The 15987-nt window shown below is 36.0% G+C and overlaps 1 protein-coding gene across 5 annotated transcripts in view; it reads right to left on the bottom strand.

Annotated features, from left to right (window-relative positions):
• Nucleotides 1-1307: 1307 nt before the first annotated feature.
• Nucleotides 1308-15987, bottom strand: part of LOC129943466 (HEAT repeat-containing protein 5B) — a 56397-nt gene continuing 41717 nt past the window's right edge. For 2 of the 5 annotated variants that reach the window (XM_056052946.1, XM_056052942.1), the window contains exons 5-10: nt 15699-15972; nt 6506-6538; nt 4591-6330; nt 2598-4530; nt 2458-2472; nt 1308-1683 (exon numbers count right to left, since the gene is read on the bottom strand). In XM_056052946.1, coding sequence (XP_055908921.1) covers nt 1349-1683; nt 2458-2472; nt 2598-4530; nt 4591-6330; nt 6506-6538; nt 15699-15972 — 4330 coding nt within the window. In that variant the 3' untranslated portion in view covers nt 1308-1348. The remainder of the gene's footprint in view (nt 1684-2457; nt 2473-2597; nt 4531-4590; nt 6331-6505; nt 6539-15698; nt 15973-15987) is intronic. The other 3 variants (XM_056052943.1, XM_056052944.1, XM_056052945.1) reach the window with 3 other exon arrangements.

The following is a 15987-nucleotide window of genomic DNA, read 5'->3' as shown; positions in this document are numbered from 1 at the left end:
GGCCTTGGAAGAAAAAAAAATGAGCTATACTTTTTAAGAAACCCTAAATTTAAAAACATATCGACAAAAAAATATTTTGTGTACCATTTTTAATAGCTTGGTCCCCATTGTACAATGCTGTCGAGATCAGAATTTAATGATCTTATCATACGCTGCCGTTGAAGTTCCACATCCGAAGGACAAGGCTGAGAATCTAAAAACGAATATGAAAAGATGAGGGTATTGTCACCCGAAAATCAATTTAGTGGGTTAGATGTTTCAGACAAAAGATCATTTATAAAAATAAGAAAGAGTGTCAGAGACAAAACGGAGCCCTGGGGTACACCAGCTACTTGAATTGAACGGTCCGAAAGGTAATTTCCAACCCAACGAAGAAGGGATTCATCAATACCAAATGCACTCATTTTCGATAAGAGAACTTGATGCCAAACTCTATCAAATACCTTTGAAATATCAAGTGCAATAATTTAACTTTCTTCAAATCAATGTAAAGATTTGTTCCACCGTTCGGTGAGATAAACCATGAGATCAACAGTGGACCTATTGCTACGAAAGCCATACTGCCGGTCATTAAGAAGCTTCCGTTCTTCAAGATATTTCTTAAACTGATAATTAATCAGCGTTTCCATGACCTTGGAAAGAAGGGACGTGAGTGCTATTGGATGATAGTTAGAGGGGGAGGATGATTCGCCTTTTTTAGGGACAGGCTGTACAAATGCTGTTTTCCATCCACTCGGAAAGAGACCTATAGAGTAGGAAAGATGGAAAAGCTTAAGCAGTGGTTTTGCCAGCGATGAAGAACGCCGATTCAGAACAATAGGGGAATACTTTTGAGATGCTAATGCAACGATAGCGTTTTAAGGAAAAATCAACTTTGCTCAAATATTTCTAGAGAAATGATTACATTAAAACCAAATTACTAGTTTAGATTTGTTTAGTTTATTTATTTTTAAATGCTCTATAACATACATTATAATATTTTAATTTAAAATAACATACTCATGTTTAATTTGTTTTAATGCATAAAGATATAGATTGCATATAATATGTTATTTTTTTGCCCGTATATTTAAATTTTTAATTGCTTATATATAAATTTTAATTTATTTATGTATACATAGATATATCTGTGTAGAATTAATAACATTGTTTCGTTTTTAGTTGAAAACACGACTTTTTTCCTACTTTAAATAAAACAAAAAAAAATATTTAAGAAAATTAAAATTAATCACAAAAGAAATTTGATGACCAGCTCTATTGCACTTGGAGAATGTTATGTATTATTTCCATACAACAATAGGTAGGTCTTTAATGCTAATAAAATTATGTTCAATTTTTGTTTTCCACTTTAGGAAAAATTACTAAAATCTGTCTTTAGCTTGATAGTTGGTTTCTGAACATTTGATCCCGGCTTATTACCATTCTGAATATCATTGTTGTTACGATTCGTAATTGACACTGATTGTTGGTTATTTATGACGGCAACTTCAAGTTTTTGACGCAACTCAAGTGATTGACTCATAAGGGATTTGAATTCCTGGGGATATTTCGGTCCGATTTTCATAAGCCATTGAAGTGATTGCTCGTGTAATTGACGTTGAGACTTGGGAAGAGTACGAAGTTTTGTTGGTTCTGCTAGATAATTGATGAGAACAGGTACTAAGAGAGTCAACATCTGTATTCCTGGGAGTAGAGTTAAGCATTTTAATTATTAGAATCAATTTTAAAGGAAGAAGGGTGGAAAGGTGAGGTGGAAATGATCTTATGTGCGAAAATAGATTATACACAGTGCAAAAAGTTTATTTCAAATTTATTAGATTGTTGTAACCAACTTATTGAAACGTCTGAAGTAAATACACCATCAATTTAAATCACGTTGCAACTGGGTTCTTCTATGCCAGTAAGAATTGACGAAGAAACGTCGTCGGGGTCTTTACTCCATTTTCAGATCTTTAAACTATAACTTTTCGATGTAAAGCAGCTTTTTTCAATACGGAGGTTGTATTTTAAATTTTAAGTCCTGATAAAATAATATATGCACTTTTGACGTGGCAAAAAGCTTCATGTTTCGTGTTGAAGTCCAATACGGGCATAATTAAATCCTGGAGCTTGTTTGAGTTTTGTAAAGAATTTCGTCGAGCTAAGGGCAATAACGGGGGTGGTTCAAGGCCTGTGCATTGCACACAGGTATCGTTAAATAAGAGAAATAGTAATAAACACATGACACCTATTGACAAATTAAATACTCATTTTTATCTAAATATAACTTTAAATATAAATTTTAATAAGATTGATGGTGTATTTACTTTCAAAATATGCTGATAATGACATTTTTTTTCCAAAATTCAATGTCTATATCATACAAAGAATAACAATAACAACAACACAACAAATATATATATGTATTTTTTAAATTATCTACATTTTAATGAGTTGAATTCAAAAACCCATCATTACCTTGCATTAAGTTCCCTAATAATATCGAAGTGACAAAAAAATGTCGGTAATGCGAGAGAGAGAGAAAAAGTAAAAACAAAATACGGGAGGGATAAACAAATTTGTTTTTTTAAGTGAATTCTTGATGAAAAAAAACTTACGATTTTGTGGTTCGGCTAATTCAATCAATGTCTCAACAGTCATAACACTTTCCAACACTATAGACAACTCATTTTCGTTGCGTGGTGTTTTGGCTGTTTCCACATAAAGTCCTTCGATGATACGTGGTGCTAGAGCATGAATGTAAGGTGTGGCAACTTTAAGATCGGCTTTGGCAAAAATGGAGCGGATTGTTTGGATACACTTGAGTCGCACAACTTGATTTTCACTTTGGACACATTGGCGGAAATGATTTATGCAGGGATATTGTAATGATGGCGCTGCAACAACACTAGTCGGAGTATGGAGTATAAAAACAGCAATAGCCAGCATCATTGTTACTTCGTCGACTTTGCGTTCTTCGCTGCCAGTCTTTGTCAAATCAAGAATACTGGCCAAGGAGCTTTGCAGAAGTTTATACCATTCGGTTGCTGCACGTTCATCACTTGCCCATTTGTCGGTGCAGACAGATTTCAAACAGTGCAAGGCTGACTGAACCGGACCGGTATTGGCAAGGATAGCCGGGTCGTTGGCTGACTTTGTTGCGATCTCTTTGATTATACTGGTGGTCATGTAGAGAATCGTTGGAAGAATAGACAGAGCTCCTCTGGGAGAACACAATTCAGTTAGTACTTCGGCACACTGCAATCCACTGGCCACTAGCATTCCATTGTCTTCGGGCAACAAACTGGCTCCTGGGATGGCACTTCTCAAAGCCATTTCTTTTTTTAATTGTTCCGTTGTAAGTTTACTATTGCTGCTTGGATTCATCGATGGAATTTGCCGAACAAAAACACACAGACACACCTCAAGAACAGCATAGACATGCGATTGTCCGGGTACTATATCACCTTGCTCGCCACCTTCTCCATAGTTGTCCAGCTCTTTGCCAAGATCTGTTTTTGCTTCATTATCGTTCTGACATTTAGACAACTTTTCGTTTTTCTTTTCATCCAATGACTCCTTTGCGGCGGTGATACTCTGTTTAAGAATTTCCATGCACAGCAATTGAACAAGAAGATCATCTCTGGTAAGAATCTGTCGATGAAGCACGTTGCAGAGTTCTATTGTTAGGGATTTGTCTTTGACAAGCATTTTTCTTGCCCACTGAGAATCGAAGATTGTGTACAAACTCTGCAGACAGCTTATAACATTTTTGGGCTTTTCACTTGTTCTTGTACTACACAGAGCTTCCATACAAATGCCAAAAATCATGTGGAAACGATCGGCCGACAGGGAGCCGTGTGAAATTGCATTGTTGTTTTCGAAATTCGATTTTTCGTTCTTGGCATTTTCTTGCTCATCAAATCCACCACCTTTTAACCAGAGTGCAGCCGCATATAAAATTGGTGGCCAGGAAGTAAGATAGTGTGGCTTTGAGGAATTGATTGTGTCTGTTGTGTAGAATGCACCACCATCATGTGGCAATTGACTTTGAAACTCTGAAGGTAGTAGCAACAACGCGTGATCCTTCAATGCAGCTAGCCAATGCGTCGAGAGATTACCCAGTTCCGGTTTTACTAAGTTTAATAAGCTTTCACCACGGCTCTCGAACTCCCCGAATTCTCCATCCTCCGAATCGCACCCGGGGCCAGCCATCAGCATTATATTATTTGCATTGCTTGACAGTTTTTTCTGCAATAAGCTTGCTGGAGCAGACCCATTTCCAATCATAGCCACAATATACACTTCCGCCCAAGCCTTCAGAATGCTAAGTTTTTCAAGCGTCGCCATACTTTCGTTATACAGTTGTGTACTGTTTGTCTTTGTGTGTAGCTTGTCCAAGCTAGACACAAGCAGCTGATGTACCCGACGTAAATCGTTCAAATCTCTGGCCACACCTGATCCTATCCATGCAGAGCAAACCTCACACGCAGCTGCGGTGACATGAGATGGGGTATCAGAAGAGAAAGCTGGTCGAAGGGCAGCTCCAACCTAAAGGAAAACGATATATTATCAATAAAAAAATCAAACTATCAACATTTAACTACTTACTTGAGCTTGGAATTGTTCCAACAGTAGATGCCCCGGAAACTCTGGTTCAGGAACACCAGCAAATTTATCAATGATTTCTTGCAAAGTTCGAAGTCCCTCTAGCCTAAGCTGGTCTGAATCACTTGTAGCAGCCATAAATGACATACGAATCAAATCGGATAGATGAAGGATCAAATAGTCTCCACGACTCTTGATCATTTGCATTTCTTTAGCCTGGATAAGGTCAAAGTGAATTGGATTCGCAGACTCACAGGTAGATATAATCTTTCGCACACATTCTGCAGCGAATACTCTAGTAGGCCAACGTGGCTGAACGGCAGGATGTGTGCTTGTATTCTCTTCAGCATGATACTCCGTCACATCATCATCATCATCGTTTTCGTTGTCATCCTCGTTATCGTCAACTAGTTCGACCTTCTGAGTTTCATCGGTAGACGTTTCAACGGCAACTGTCAGGACATTCTTGCAAAGACTCAACCAAGAGCTTAAATTATCAGATGCCAGCATTTGCAACATCGAAGTTATTGTGTCGTGGATATTTTTTATCATCTCGCTGTCAGATTCGGAGTCAAGCATTCCAAAAAGCACTCCCGGAAGACCAGAGTCGGTTATAAGAAGACCTGGACATTCTTCTGCTGTCAGGGTCAAAGCGTGTTCGCAGATCTCTTTGGCTTCTCGTTGAGCCAACTGTCTTAGGCATGCTACTGCGGCTTTTCTCAGCATCAAGTAGTTGCTCGACAATGTCTTTACCAGAGTCGGCACCAATGATGATAGATTCACATGCCTTGGGGCAAACAAATGCAATTGCTGTAGGCAACCAGTTGCTTCAGCCTGCACAAGAGGATCAGCATGCGCTTGCATAACAGCTGCAGCACACATGAAAGAAGAACGCATTGTTATGATGGAAGACATATTGCCTTGCAGTTCCGGTCCCATGGTAGTGATAAGAGCATTCAAAACTCGACCAATACATTGATGTACATCTACATTTGAATGTGGCACCGAAAGAAGCAACTTTAAACTAAGGGACAGTGTTGCCTCCACATACCCACGGAACATGGGGCCACCTGAATCGGCTATCAGTGAAAGAGCATAAAGTGACCACACCTGAACCACCGGCGAGCTTGTGTCTTGGGCCAGGGCCAGAAGAATTGATACACTTGTGTTTAAGTGCTGAGAGGATCCCATTCCACCAACATACCTATGAAGACATCCCAAAGCCAACGAATGTCCAGTCCTTGTGACAACATCTCGAGCCGATTTCAACTTATCAAAACTATTTTGTGCCAGCTCCGCAGTAAACCGTGAGTCTCCGACAACTTGGGCGATCCTTCCTAATGCTTCCCCTGCTGCACATCGAAGTGTTGAATTCGAACTAACCAATGCACCAATAATTAGATTGGTTGCACTCTTCTTAACATCTTCCTGTCCCATTCCACTCTTGCTCTCGGTTAGACCTTTCAATCCACTCAGAAGAGCAGTGAAAATGTTCATCTGAACTGCTTCTTGCCGCGAACTCTTGGCTTGTTTGATACATTCACCAAAATGATCAAGCATCTGCAGGCGATGCTTATTAGCAACTCTGGGGAAAATCAATCCGAACAAATGCACCGACATATCGATGACTGCCACTCCAAGAGGAAGTGGCCCCGGGCATTGTTCGCTTTTCGGTACCGGTCGATATAAGCAACAAGAATCGTGTTCCAAGGCACCAGAACCGGCTGCACTATTTGGTTGCAGCTGAAAAACAAAAATTTTCAATTGTTTCAAATAATACAAATTTTTAATGATTTTCATAAGTAAGCAAAAAGGACAAACACAATAAAATAATATTAATCAATAGCGGAGCGAAAAAAACAAATAACAACAGGCCAGCGGCAAATAAAAAGTTTTTTATTTGTTGAACCAAACTTACATGTTCGCCGTCTTGTCTTCTATTCGGTTCCATCTGGTTACAAGCATGCGTAAAGTTAAGTTTAAATGTTTAGTTTGTTTTTACAAATGAAATTGTAAACATATATATTTTTAAAGTATTTAATTTTAAACGAAGGGGTGAATGAGATGCCTAATGTCCTGTTGGAAATTCATTCCGCAAGCTTGAGTTTTCTGTGAGTGTAAGGTGCATACCGATAAGGAAGTGTACTTGGAAAACTATTCACACTTTCGGAACTTGATTCTGATTTTTAAATTAGATTCATTTTTGTTTTTAAAGCAACATAAGTGTTTTTAATTATCAATGTCTCTTATTATTGTCTATGTAAGGAATGATTCAGATGTTTAGTTAGGGAGGGGAAGGGGTTGCTCACACAGTTAGAATAACATACAATTTTATTAAAATAAACGCCTACAAATTTGATTCAATGCCTTTTAGTTAAGTTAAAAAATACGTATCCATCTAAAGGATATAAATATGTATCAGATTCAAAAGCTAACTAAGGACAGTTTAAGCTAAGGTTAGGTTAAAGTGGCTGCGGATTCAGGCTAAAAGAAAATCTCCATTGTGATACCACATGAATCTAGAGAATTACTTCTTACTAGTCGAACCATTTTGCGCTTTGTATAAAGCGAGGAAGATATTTGATATCCTTTTCAGCTAGTTCACTGGGATTATCAAAAGAGAAGTCTCCCAGATGAAGTTTGCGTCTTAGTGAAAGAGCAGGCAAGTGAAAAGAAGGTGAGAGGTTGTTTCCTCTTCTTCCTCGTCCATACAGCTCCTGCAGAAGTCATTTGAGGCTACACCAAGTCAGTGTGGCGTAAGGACACCTATTAGGGAGATAATATGAAGTCTGCTTTGAGATAACAAGTATTTAGAGCGCTTTAGGTCCAGTGAAGGCCATATGAGTTTTGTGGCTGCGCATGTTTCCTTGGGTTTGTTATCCCAAAAGCCGTTTCTTTTAGAAGAAGTTTATTTGTAGCTATCGGTATACCTATCTTCTCCCTTTCAGGTGAAAAAGGTATGACGGTTCTATTTTTAGCGAGTTCATCGGCTCTACAATTTCCTGTGATGTCTCTGTGGCCCGGCACCCAACAGATCGATCGACAATCGAGGGCCGTTCGAGATTTGGTTGAGACACCGTCAAGAGATTTAATAGCAGCCTGACTGTCAGAGAAGATGCGGATATCAGAAGTTGATATGACGTTTGCTCTTAGCCAGGAGAGAACCTCTTTGATCGTTTAATGTCCGCTTAGAAGACGCTAGAATGATTAGGGATGCGCAATGAGATGCTTAGATGAAGCTTTTCTGAGAACACACCACTACCAACTCCCTCATTTGCCTTCGATCCATCTGTATAAAAATTAATGTTTTTGTCATCCAGGAGTTCCAGTTTAAGCTTTTTCTCAGATGAATGCAAGGCACAGTATACTTGTGAAAGTATTCCATTAGTTTTTTAAATACGCTCCATTTTAGCATTAACATACAACATCTTAGATGAATTTTGTAAATTGAACTCATATGTTTTAGGAGTTAAAAAAAAAACAATAAAAAGAGGCTATTAGTCTGTCGATTTTTCCAAAACTTTAACAAAATATTCAAAATCAAATGGGGTGGCGCAACATTCCGTTGTGAACCAGGGCCTAGTGACTTACAACTCTCAACCATTCCTGTGTGCGAGTACTGTTGTCAGGAATGGAAGGGACCTACAATTTAAGGCCGAATCCGAACGGCTAGTTTGAGAAAGCACTTTTTCATGACAAGAATTACTCTTGAAGGATTTGTCAATTCCTCGCAAGAGGTAGTACCCACGAAATATTAGTAACAATAAATTGTTGAGATAAAAAAAATATAAGACATTATCATTCTTTGTTCTAATAATACTTAGTCGAAAAATAATTCTTATAAGTTATTTATTGTTTTTGTGTTTTGTACAAAAATGTCAGTAACATTTTACGAAAAAATTAACTAAAAGTTAGCAATAATATTTTACATAATGATAGAATAAATTTGATTTCAATATCAGTTTTTGTTTCTGATATTTTTGGTCCAAAACCGATTTTTCTCAAAACTTTACCAGATTCCAAAAACAGAAAATTATTCAGGATATTATGAAATGTTTGTTCGTAAAATATTCGAGAAGACAAAACATTTTTGTTAAGTTTTTATTGATTTAAAAAATAATCGTCAACCGAATTTTGTTAAAAATTATAAGAGTTTGGTAACAGTTTAAATTGTATAGTACAACATTTTATTGAAGTCGCTAGAGTTATTGGCTCGCGAGATATTTTGGGTCAACCAATATTTTTACTTTTTAAAAATTGCTATGGTAGAAGAAACACCCACTTAATTTTTTAAAGTACTTCTGAGTCTTTCGATGTTATTATCTGTAAAATAAGATTGATTTAGATTCTAGGGACCTTGATACGTCGACAAATGTCAAAATTCTCAATACTGGAATTTGAAAAGTTCTTGTGTGAAGCTTTTACGCATATTATGATCAAAACCGAGTCCAATGTAAAAAATGTGTTTTTTGTTGTCCAATGTAAGAAATGATGACCAAAAAATTATGTTTTTGAATGCAAAGAATATTTTAAAATAAAATTATAAAAGTAAGAGTTCTGATGGATTCAAATAAAAACTCATTTCAAAGTTTATTAAAGGGCCAATCCGTTTTGTATGAAAAACGCGTATTCTAAATTTGTTTGACGTAAAAATACTGATATGTAAACGCCATATTTGCCTTTGAAGGGGCCAACAAAATTTAATCATTATGAAAAGCATGTTTAAACGGCAATCAAAAATATCCTATCCTTACACCCAACAAAGGAAAATGGGCAAAAATATATGGGAGCTGGTGTCCTAAGAGCCCAGAAACGACAATTATAAAAATAAAAAGGTATAATGTTATGTGTCCTAAATAATGGGAGCTGTGTTCTTAACAATGGGAGCTGTTAAATTGTTCATATTGTCAACTAGGGCTACGAAAGAAATAGTTAGAGTGGATTATATTTGATTATATTTGAAGAGAGAGAAAACCTTCTCACATAAACGTTTAAATTCATAAGATTTTTTTTTTTTTACACTTCAGAATTTTCAGAAAGTAGTAAGCTTATAGCAAGCGTCAAACTACGATCAGAGGCTCATCATAAGTGCATGTGTTAGTTGTTAGTAAAAAATAATACAAATATAGCCTAACACACGCACAAAATACAAAACAAAATTAGCATTTAACTATTACAGAACAAAAAATTACGATAGTGGAGCGCTGGTTCTAAACAATGATTTTAATCCCACCTTATTTAAATTTAAATCTATCGATGAACAGTTTAAGTTATATAAAATGCTCATTCGACTTAAAGCTTCATTCTTGCCATAGTTAGTTCTATGGAAGTCAATACCGTGCGCAGGTGATGAGTTCCGCCCCGGTAATTCAAATGTACACAAGATAGCAAATAAGGTGCATCAATTTCACCATTAATGAGTTGATGAAAAAATACTAAGTCATTATTAACACGTCTTTTGATGGAGAGATTGCATTTGAGAAAGTAGAATACGATGTTCATAGGGAGGCAGAGCATAGGGATCTTCCCAAGGAAGACCTTTTAGGGCAAAGCGAATGTAATTATGTTGAATTGATTCAATACGTTTTCTATGAATTTCGTAATAGGGAGTCCATACCTGCGAAGCATATTCAAGATGAGGACGAACATGGCAATTATACAAAGAAAGGGTAACATAGGGATCATTGAACTCCTTTGCCCAGCGTTTTATAAAACCAAGCATAGAACTTGCCTTATTAACAATAACATTAATGTGATGTGTAAACTCTAAGTTGGAACAGAAATGTACACCTAAATCTTTAAATGTGGAGACACGATAGAGTTTTTGCTGTAATATACAGTAGTCAAATACGTTACTGATTAGTTTTTTAGTGAAAGTTATAGTCTGGCATTTTAAAGGGTTGAGTAAAAGGCTATTTTTCCCACACCAAAATGTGAAACTATCAATGTCGGCTTGTAAAAGAATACGATCATGGTTTGACTTTATTATTTTGAAAATCTTCATATCGTCAGCAAAAATAAGAAGTTCACTTGAGCGTAGACATGACAATACGTCATTAATAAACAGGATGAACAGAAAAGGGCCAAGATGGCCTCCCTGGGGAACACCAGATTGAGCAACAAAACGTTCTGAAAGACAATTTCTAAATTTTACCTCGTAGGATCTATTTTCAAGGTATGACTTAATCCAAGCTAAGAAAAATGGTGGAAAACCAAGAGCCTTAAGCTTAAATAAAATAATTTCGTGGCTTAGTTGGTCAAAAGCTTTAGAAAAGTGAGTGTATACACAGTCAACTTCATAACCTTGTTCTAAAGCGTTTGAACATATGTTTGAGAATGTGAGGAGATTAGTAACGGTTGATCTTTTTTTCACAAAACCATGTTGCTGTTCGCAAATGATATTTTTACTCAAATATGCTACGCTTTCACAAACAACTTGTTCAAATACTTTAGGAATGCAAGAAAGCTTTGCAATGGGCCTGTAGTTGCTTATATCCGACTTGTTACCTTTCTTGAAAATTGGTGTAAGAAATGACTTCTTCCATATACTGGAAAATTTGCCTGTTTTTAGGGAAAGTTTGAATAAAAACGTAAGGGGTTCAACCAAAACATTACTACACTTTTTTAGTACTATCGGGGGAATACCATCAGGACCGGCTGAGCAGTCATCATTCAACGAAGATAAAAGATCAAGGACCGTACTCTGTAGCACAGCTAGTTTGCGAAAAAGTGTGATTATTATGAAAATATACTTCATCAACTTCTTGAGGGCTATTAACAAATGACTCACGGAAATTCGTCGCGAAAGCGTTACAGATATCAAAAGTAAGATAAGATAGAGTTAACGGAAGCAGTATCAAAAGTAACGGATTATCCACTTTTCGGTTTCAAAAGTATTGGGCTGGAATTCGACACCTGTCAAACTAAGTTGTTAAACCAATTTTTGTTTGTCGTTTGCAAGGCACTGGACAAATTTCGATGCCACCATTTGTGGGACTTCCTGCTGATGGCATATGTACTTTTAAGTTGGTAAAATGTATGCACATGGTTCATACAATTATTATATTGCATCACGGAGTCAGGTCATGAAACTTGAGTCATGACCGCATTGCGTTCTTACGACATACAACTCCTGTTTTTGCCGAGTCTTAATAGTTGGTTAGAACTAAAATCGATCTTTTATCTCTCCATTTTATAGCTGCGACATTCGTATCGCTTACCCTATAATCAAACTGGTCTCGTGTCAAATTTGTGTCTTCTTTCAGTTTCGGCCGATTTATACGATTCGAATGCACAGTTCCACTTGCTAATCTTTCAGTAAGTCTACCTGTAGAGCGTAGCTTTTAAAATAATTATCAAAGAATACTCTATTATTCTTCGATTCTAAATTTTCGCCAAATTTTCGAACCACCTTGCCGCTGAGATCAGTCTAAGCTATGTTTCCTATTTTTCCGGTGTATATTTCAAAAACTAAACAATAACCAGACTCCGAACATTTCATCCAAACCCTTTATCCTCGCTTGATTGGCTTTTTTGGCATATACTGCTTTAAAAATTTGTGATCTTTGAATTTGATTATACTTTCATCAATAGCAATGTTTTTTTAGGAGTAAAAGTTTTAATCAAAATTTTGTTTTAGAATGTCTAACATTGGCCTTACTTTATAGTTTGCCAAAACTACCATTGGTTCTATTAGGCAAACTCTTGTTGAAGGTTGATAGATATGTCACCAAGCACCATCATTGCTGGAGGCCCATAATTGCACTCGTCGTCTAGGTCTAAATTACAAACACTTTCATCATCTGATGGAATATCTTCTAGAACAAAGTCAGCAATATCACCTTCACTCAGAACACGTGACATTCTGCAAATGAAACATTCAATTGCGTTGAAGACATTATTGAAATAAAACCTACTAAAGTCACAGTGGTCAGTTAACTAACCACCATATTACTCTTGTTTTTTTTTATGAAAAACGAATAATTTGAAATTTAGTGTTATTATAAATCAATCAAATAAACACTTAATTACAAAAAAAATACTAAAATCATAACACCAGATTTTGAATTTGAGGAGACAGATATTGTAAGGCCTGTGCATGATCCTTTTGCTTGAACCACTGAAAATATTGCTGCTGTAAGTAAAAGTGTTGCCGAAGAGCCGATTGTTTTCAAGCATTTGGACTGTCTTACGGCATATTATGGCGTATTTTGCATTTGGATATACACCTACATATACATAAAGTTCAGCTCAAACAACAACTGAAGCCAGCTGACCATTCACAACGTCGTAGATAGATCGAATGGGTTCTGTAACAACAGGCGGTGGACGGGATTTTTGAAACAAATTTTTTTTCAGCGACTAAGCACATTTCTCCTTCTTCTCAGGCAATACCCGTAGCATGATGGTTAGTGCGTTGGACTGTCATGGAAGAGGTCTTGGTTCAATCCCTGCCTGTGCCACCTTAATTAAAAAAAATAATTTTCACGGGTACTGCCTCTTGCGAGGAATTGACAAATCCTTCAAGATTAATTCTTGTCATGAAAAAGTGCTTTCTCAAACTAGCCGTTCGGATTCGGCCTTAAATTGTAGATCCCTTCCATTCCTGACAACAGTACGCGCACACATGAATGGTTGAGGGTGTAAGTCACTAGGTCCTGGTTCACAACGGACTGTTGCGCCACCCCATTTTTTTTTTTTTTTGAAGCACATTTCTCACTCGGTGGCATGTTAATAAACAAAATTGTCGTAAATGGGGTTCTGAGAATCCTAAAGTAATTGAAGAGACGCCATTACATCTACAAAAAGACACTGTTTGGTGAGCTTTTTGGTCCGTAGGTGAGATTGGTCCTTACATCTAAAAAAAACGACGATCGAACGACTGTCACAATCAATTCGCAGCGATGTGGTTATATGATAACCGATTTTTTTGCCTACTATTAAAAAATACGACTTGGAGAATATATGGCTTCAATATATGTGGCCACACAACTAGAGCGAATGTGGCTTTATTGCAAAAGACATTTCCTGGTCGCGTAGTTATTCGTCGTGGCGATATCAACTGCCCACAATGATCATTAGATTTAACACCTCTGGGGCTATGTGTTTTTGCAGATAAACTTGTTGAGCACTTAAAAACCAACATTCGTCAAGTTATGGCTGAGATACCGCATAATATGTGTCCAAAAGTGGTCGAAAATTACCTCAAAAGAATTGATGCTTGCAACAATTCGCGTGGTGGTCATTTTAATAATGCAACGTTTCACACATAATGGCAACGTTTAAACTTTATAATGAAAAATGTATTTTATAATGTTTTATTAACTTCCCATAGGAAGTTATTGTAATGGGTCCGATTTGTCAAATTGAAAATTTTGACATTTCTCGACGTTTCAAGGTCCCTAGAGTCGAAATAAAAGATTTTTAGAAAGATGTCTGTGCGTGCGTGTGTACGTACGTTTGTACGTCCGTACGTCCGTACGTTCGCGACGTTTTTTTCGTTGTCCATAGCTCAAGAACCAGAAGAGATATCGACTTCAAATAAATTTTGTTATACAGATAATAAGGCAGAAAGATGCAGAAAGGGCTCTCAAGAAAATTGCGTGGGTGGTTTTTTTACTATAGCAGTTTGAAAAAATGGTGAAAATTTTGGTTAACCCTAAATATCTTACGAACCAAAAACGCTAGAGACTTGAATTAAATTTTATATAATAGATTGTAACGTGATACCAAACAGGTATATTTTTTGAAAAAAATCAATATAACGGTTTTTTTTTTAAATCAATAAAACTGAAAAAAAAATTTGTCACCTCCAAAATTTTACGACTGAAATATGATTTTATCTCTAAAACAATTTTGTGCAACGAAGAATAATGTTTTTGATATCTGATGAAATTTTGAGAAAAATCTAATTGACAGTTTTTTTATAAAAAATTAAAATCTAAAAAAAAACATTACTCAAAGTTCGTAAAAATTGAATATCGATTCAAATATCTTTTCAAAAACTTGAAATTAAGGCTTCAATTTTATTTTATCTTATAAGAAATATTGTTTTCAACATTCTGAAAAATTTTGAGAAAAATCGAATTGACAGTTTTTTTTACAAAAAATAAAAACCTAAAAAAAAAATTTATAAAAGTTGGTAAAAATTGATTTTCGACTCAAATATCTTTTCAAAACTTTGAGATATTGGCTTTAATTATCTTTTATCTTTCAAAAAATCTTGCTGTCAACATTCAATTAAAGTTTGAAAAAATCGAATTGACAGTTTTTTTTACAAAAAATAAAAACCTAAAATAAAAACAATACTAAAACTTGGTAAAAATTTACTTTCGGCTCAAATAGCTTTTCAAAACTTAAAAATATTGGCTTGAAACTTTAATATAAAAATCCAACAGTCCGTTTTTTCATATAAAAAATAAAATCTACAAAAAGAGTACGCAAATTTGGTAAAAATTGATACGAGTACATAAAGACAAACTTTTAAGCAAGACAAATCGACAGACGGGATGGGAAGTTATCAGTGTGGGTCGCATCCCAGCCTCTTTTTTACGTTTAATTTTAAAACCACAAAATGGATAACCCTGTACAACTTAGCACTATGAACTTTATGGCTCATGTAGGGGCACGAACCCCTCCCCTCTCTTGGAACCACTATTGTGTCAATAACTGAATTTCGGTTATCGAGCCGATGATGATAGATCTCTCGGTATTAATTAGTATCAGGAAACAAACTTCCAGGGGTTTGCGATACCAGAAAATATTTTGTAGAGAAAATAGATCTCCCTGGAGTTTCCCAAAAGGGTTGCTCAAATTAGGTCTCCGTTTGTGTCATCAATCTGATTATTGGATTCGCTACTTTTGTTGAGTTTTAAATGAGTACTATTGAACAAAAATCGGTCTAATTTATTGACTCTTCCCAAAGAAGGTCAACCTAATATTTCTGACTTATGAGTATGACGATATCAAATTCAAAGGTTAGTAATCGAAACAGAAAATAAGATTTGACAAAGAAAAGAAATAAAAATACTGAATGATAAAATCACCTGACTATTTTCATAAAACTTGTCAATGTTGTAAAAGAACTTTTAGATTTTGATTTTGATTTATACCTGATCTTCAATTGTACGATGATCGGTTTCTTGCAACCACGTGCCCAAAATTATGGAATCATCACCGTGACAAAGTGCCCTCAACAATGAATTGGTTGTATTTGCTGGATTTTCAGAGAGTGTAAACTCCGAGACGAGCATTCTCAATAAATGCGTATATGATGATTCCAATGCATTTGGTGGAAGTAATGCCAATGTTTCATATAGTCGCAATCGAACCATAGCAGCTGGGGCTTTCAAATGTGTTCCATAGCTTTTCAAAACAGGAGCCAGACTAAAATTAAAGAAA

This window comes from Eupeodes corollae, chromosome 1, assembly GCF_945859685.1.
Source record: "Eupeodes corollae chromosome 1, idEupCoro1.1, whole genome shotgun sequence".
Classification (NCBI taxonomy): domain Eukaryota; kingdom Metazoa; phylum Arthropoda; class Insecta; order Diptera; family Syrphidae; genus Eupeodes; species Eupeodes corollae.
This window is presented reverse-complemented; position numbering and strand designations above follow the sequence as displayed.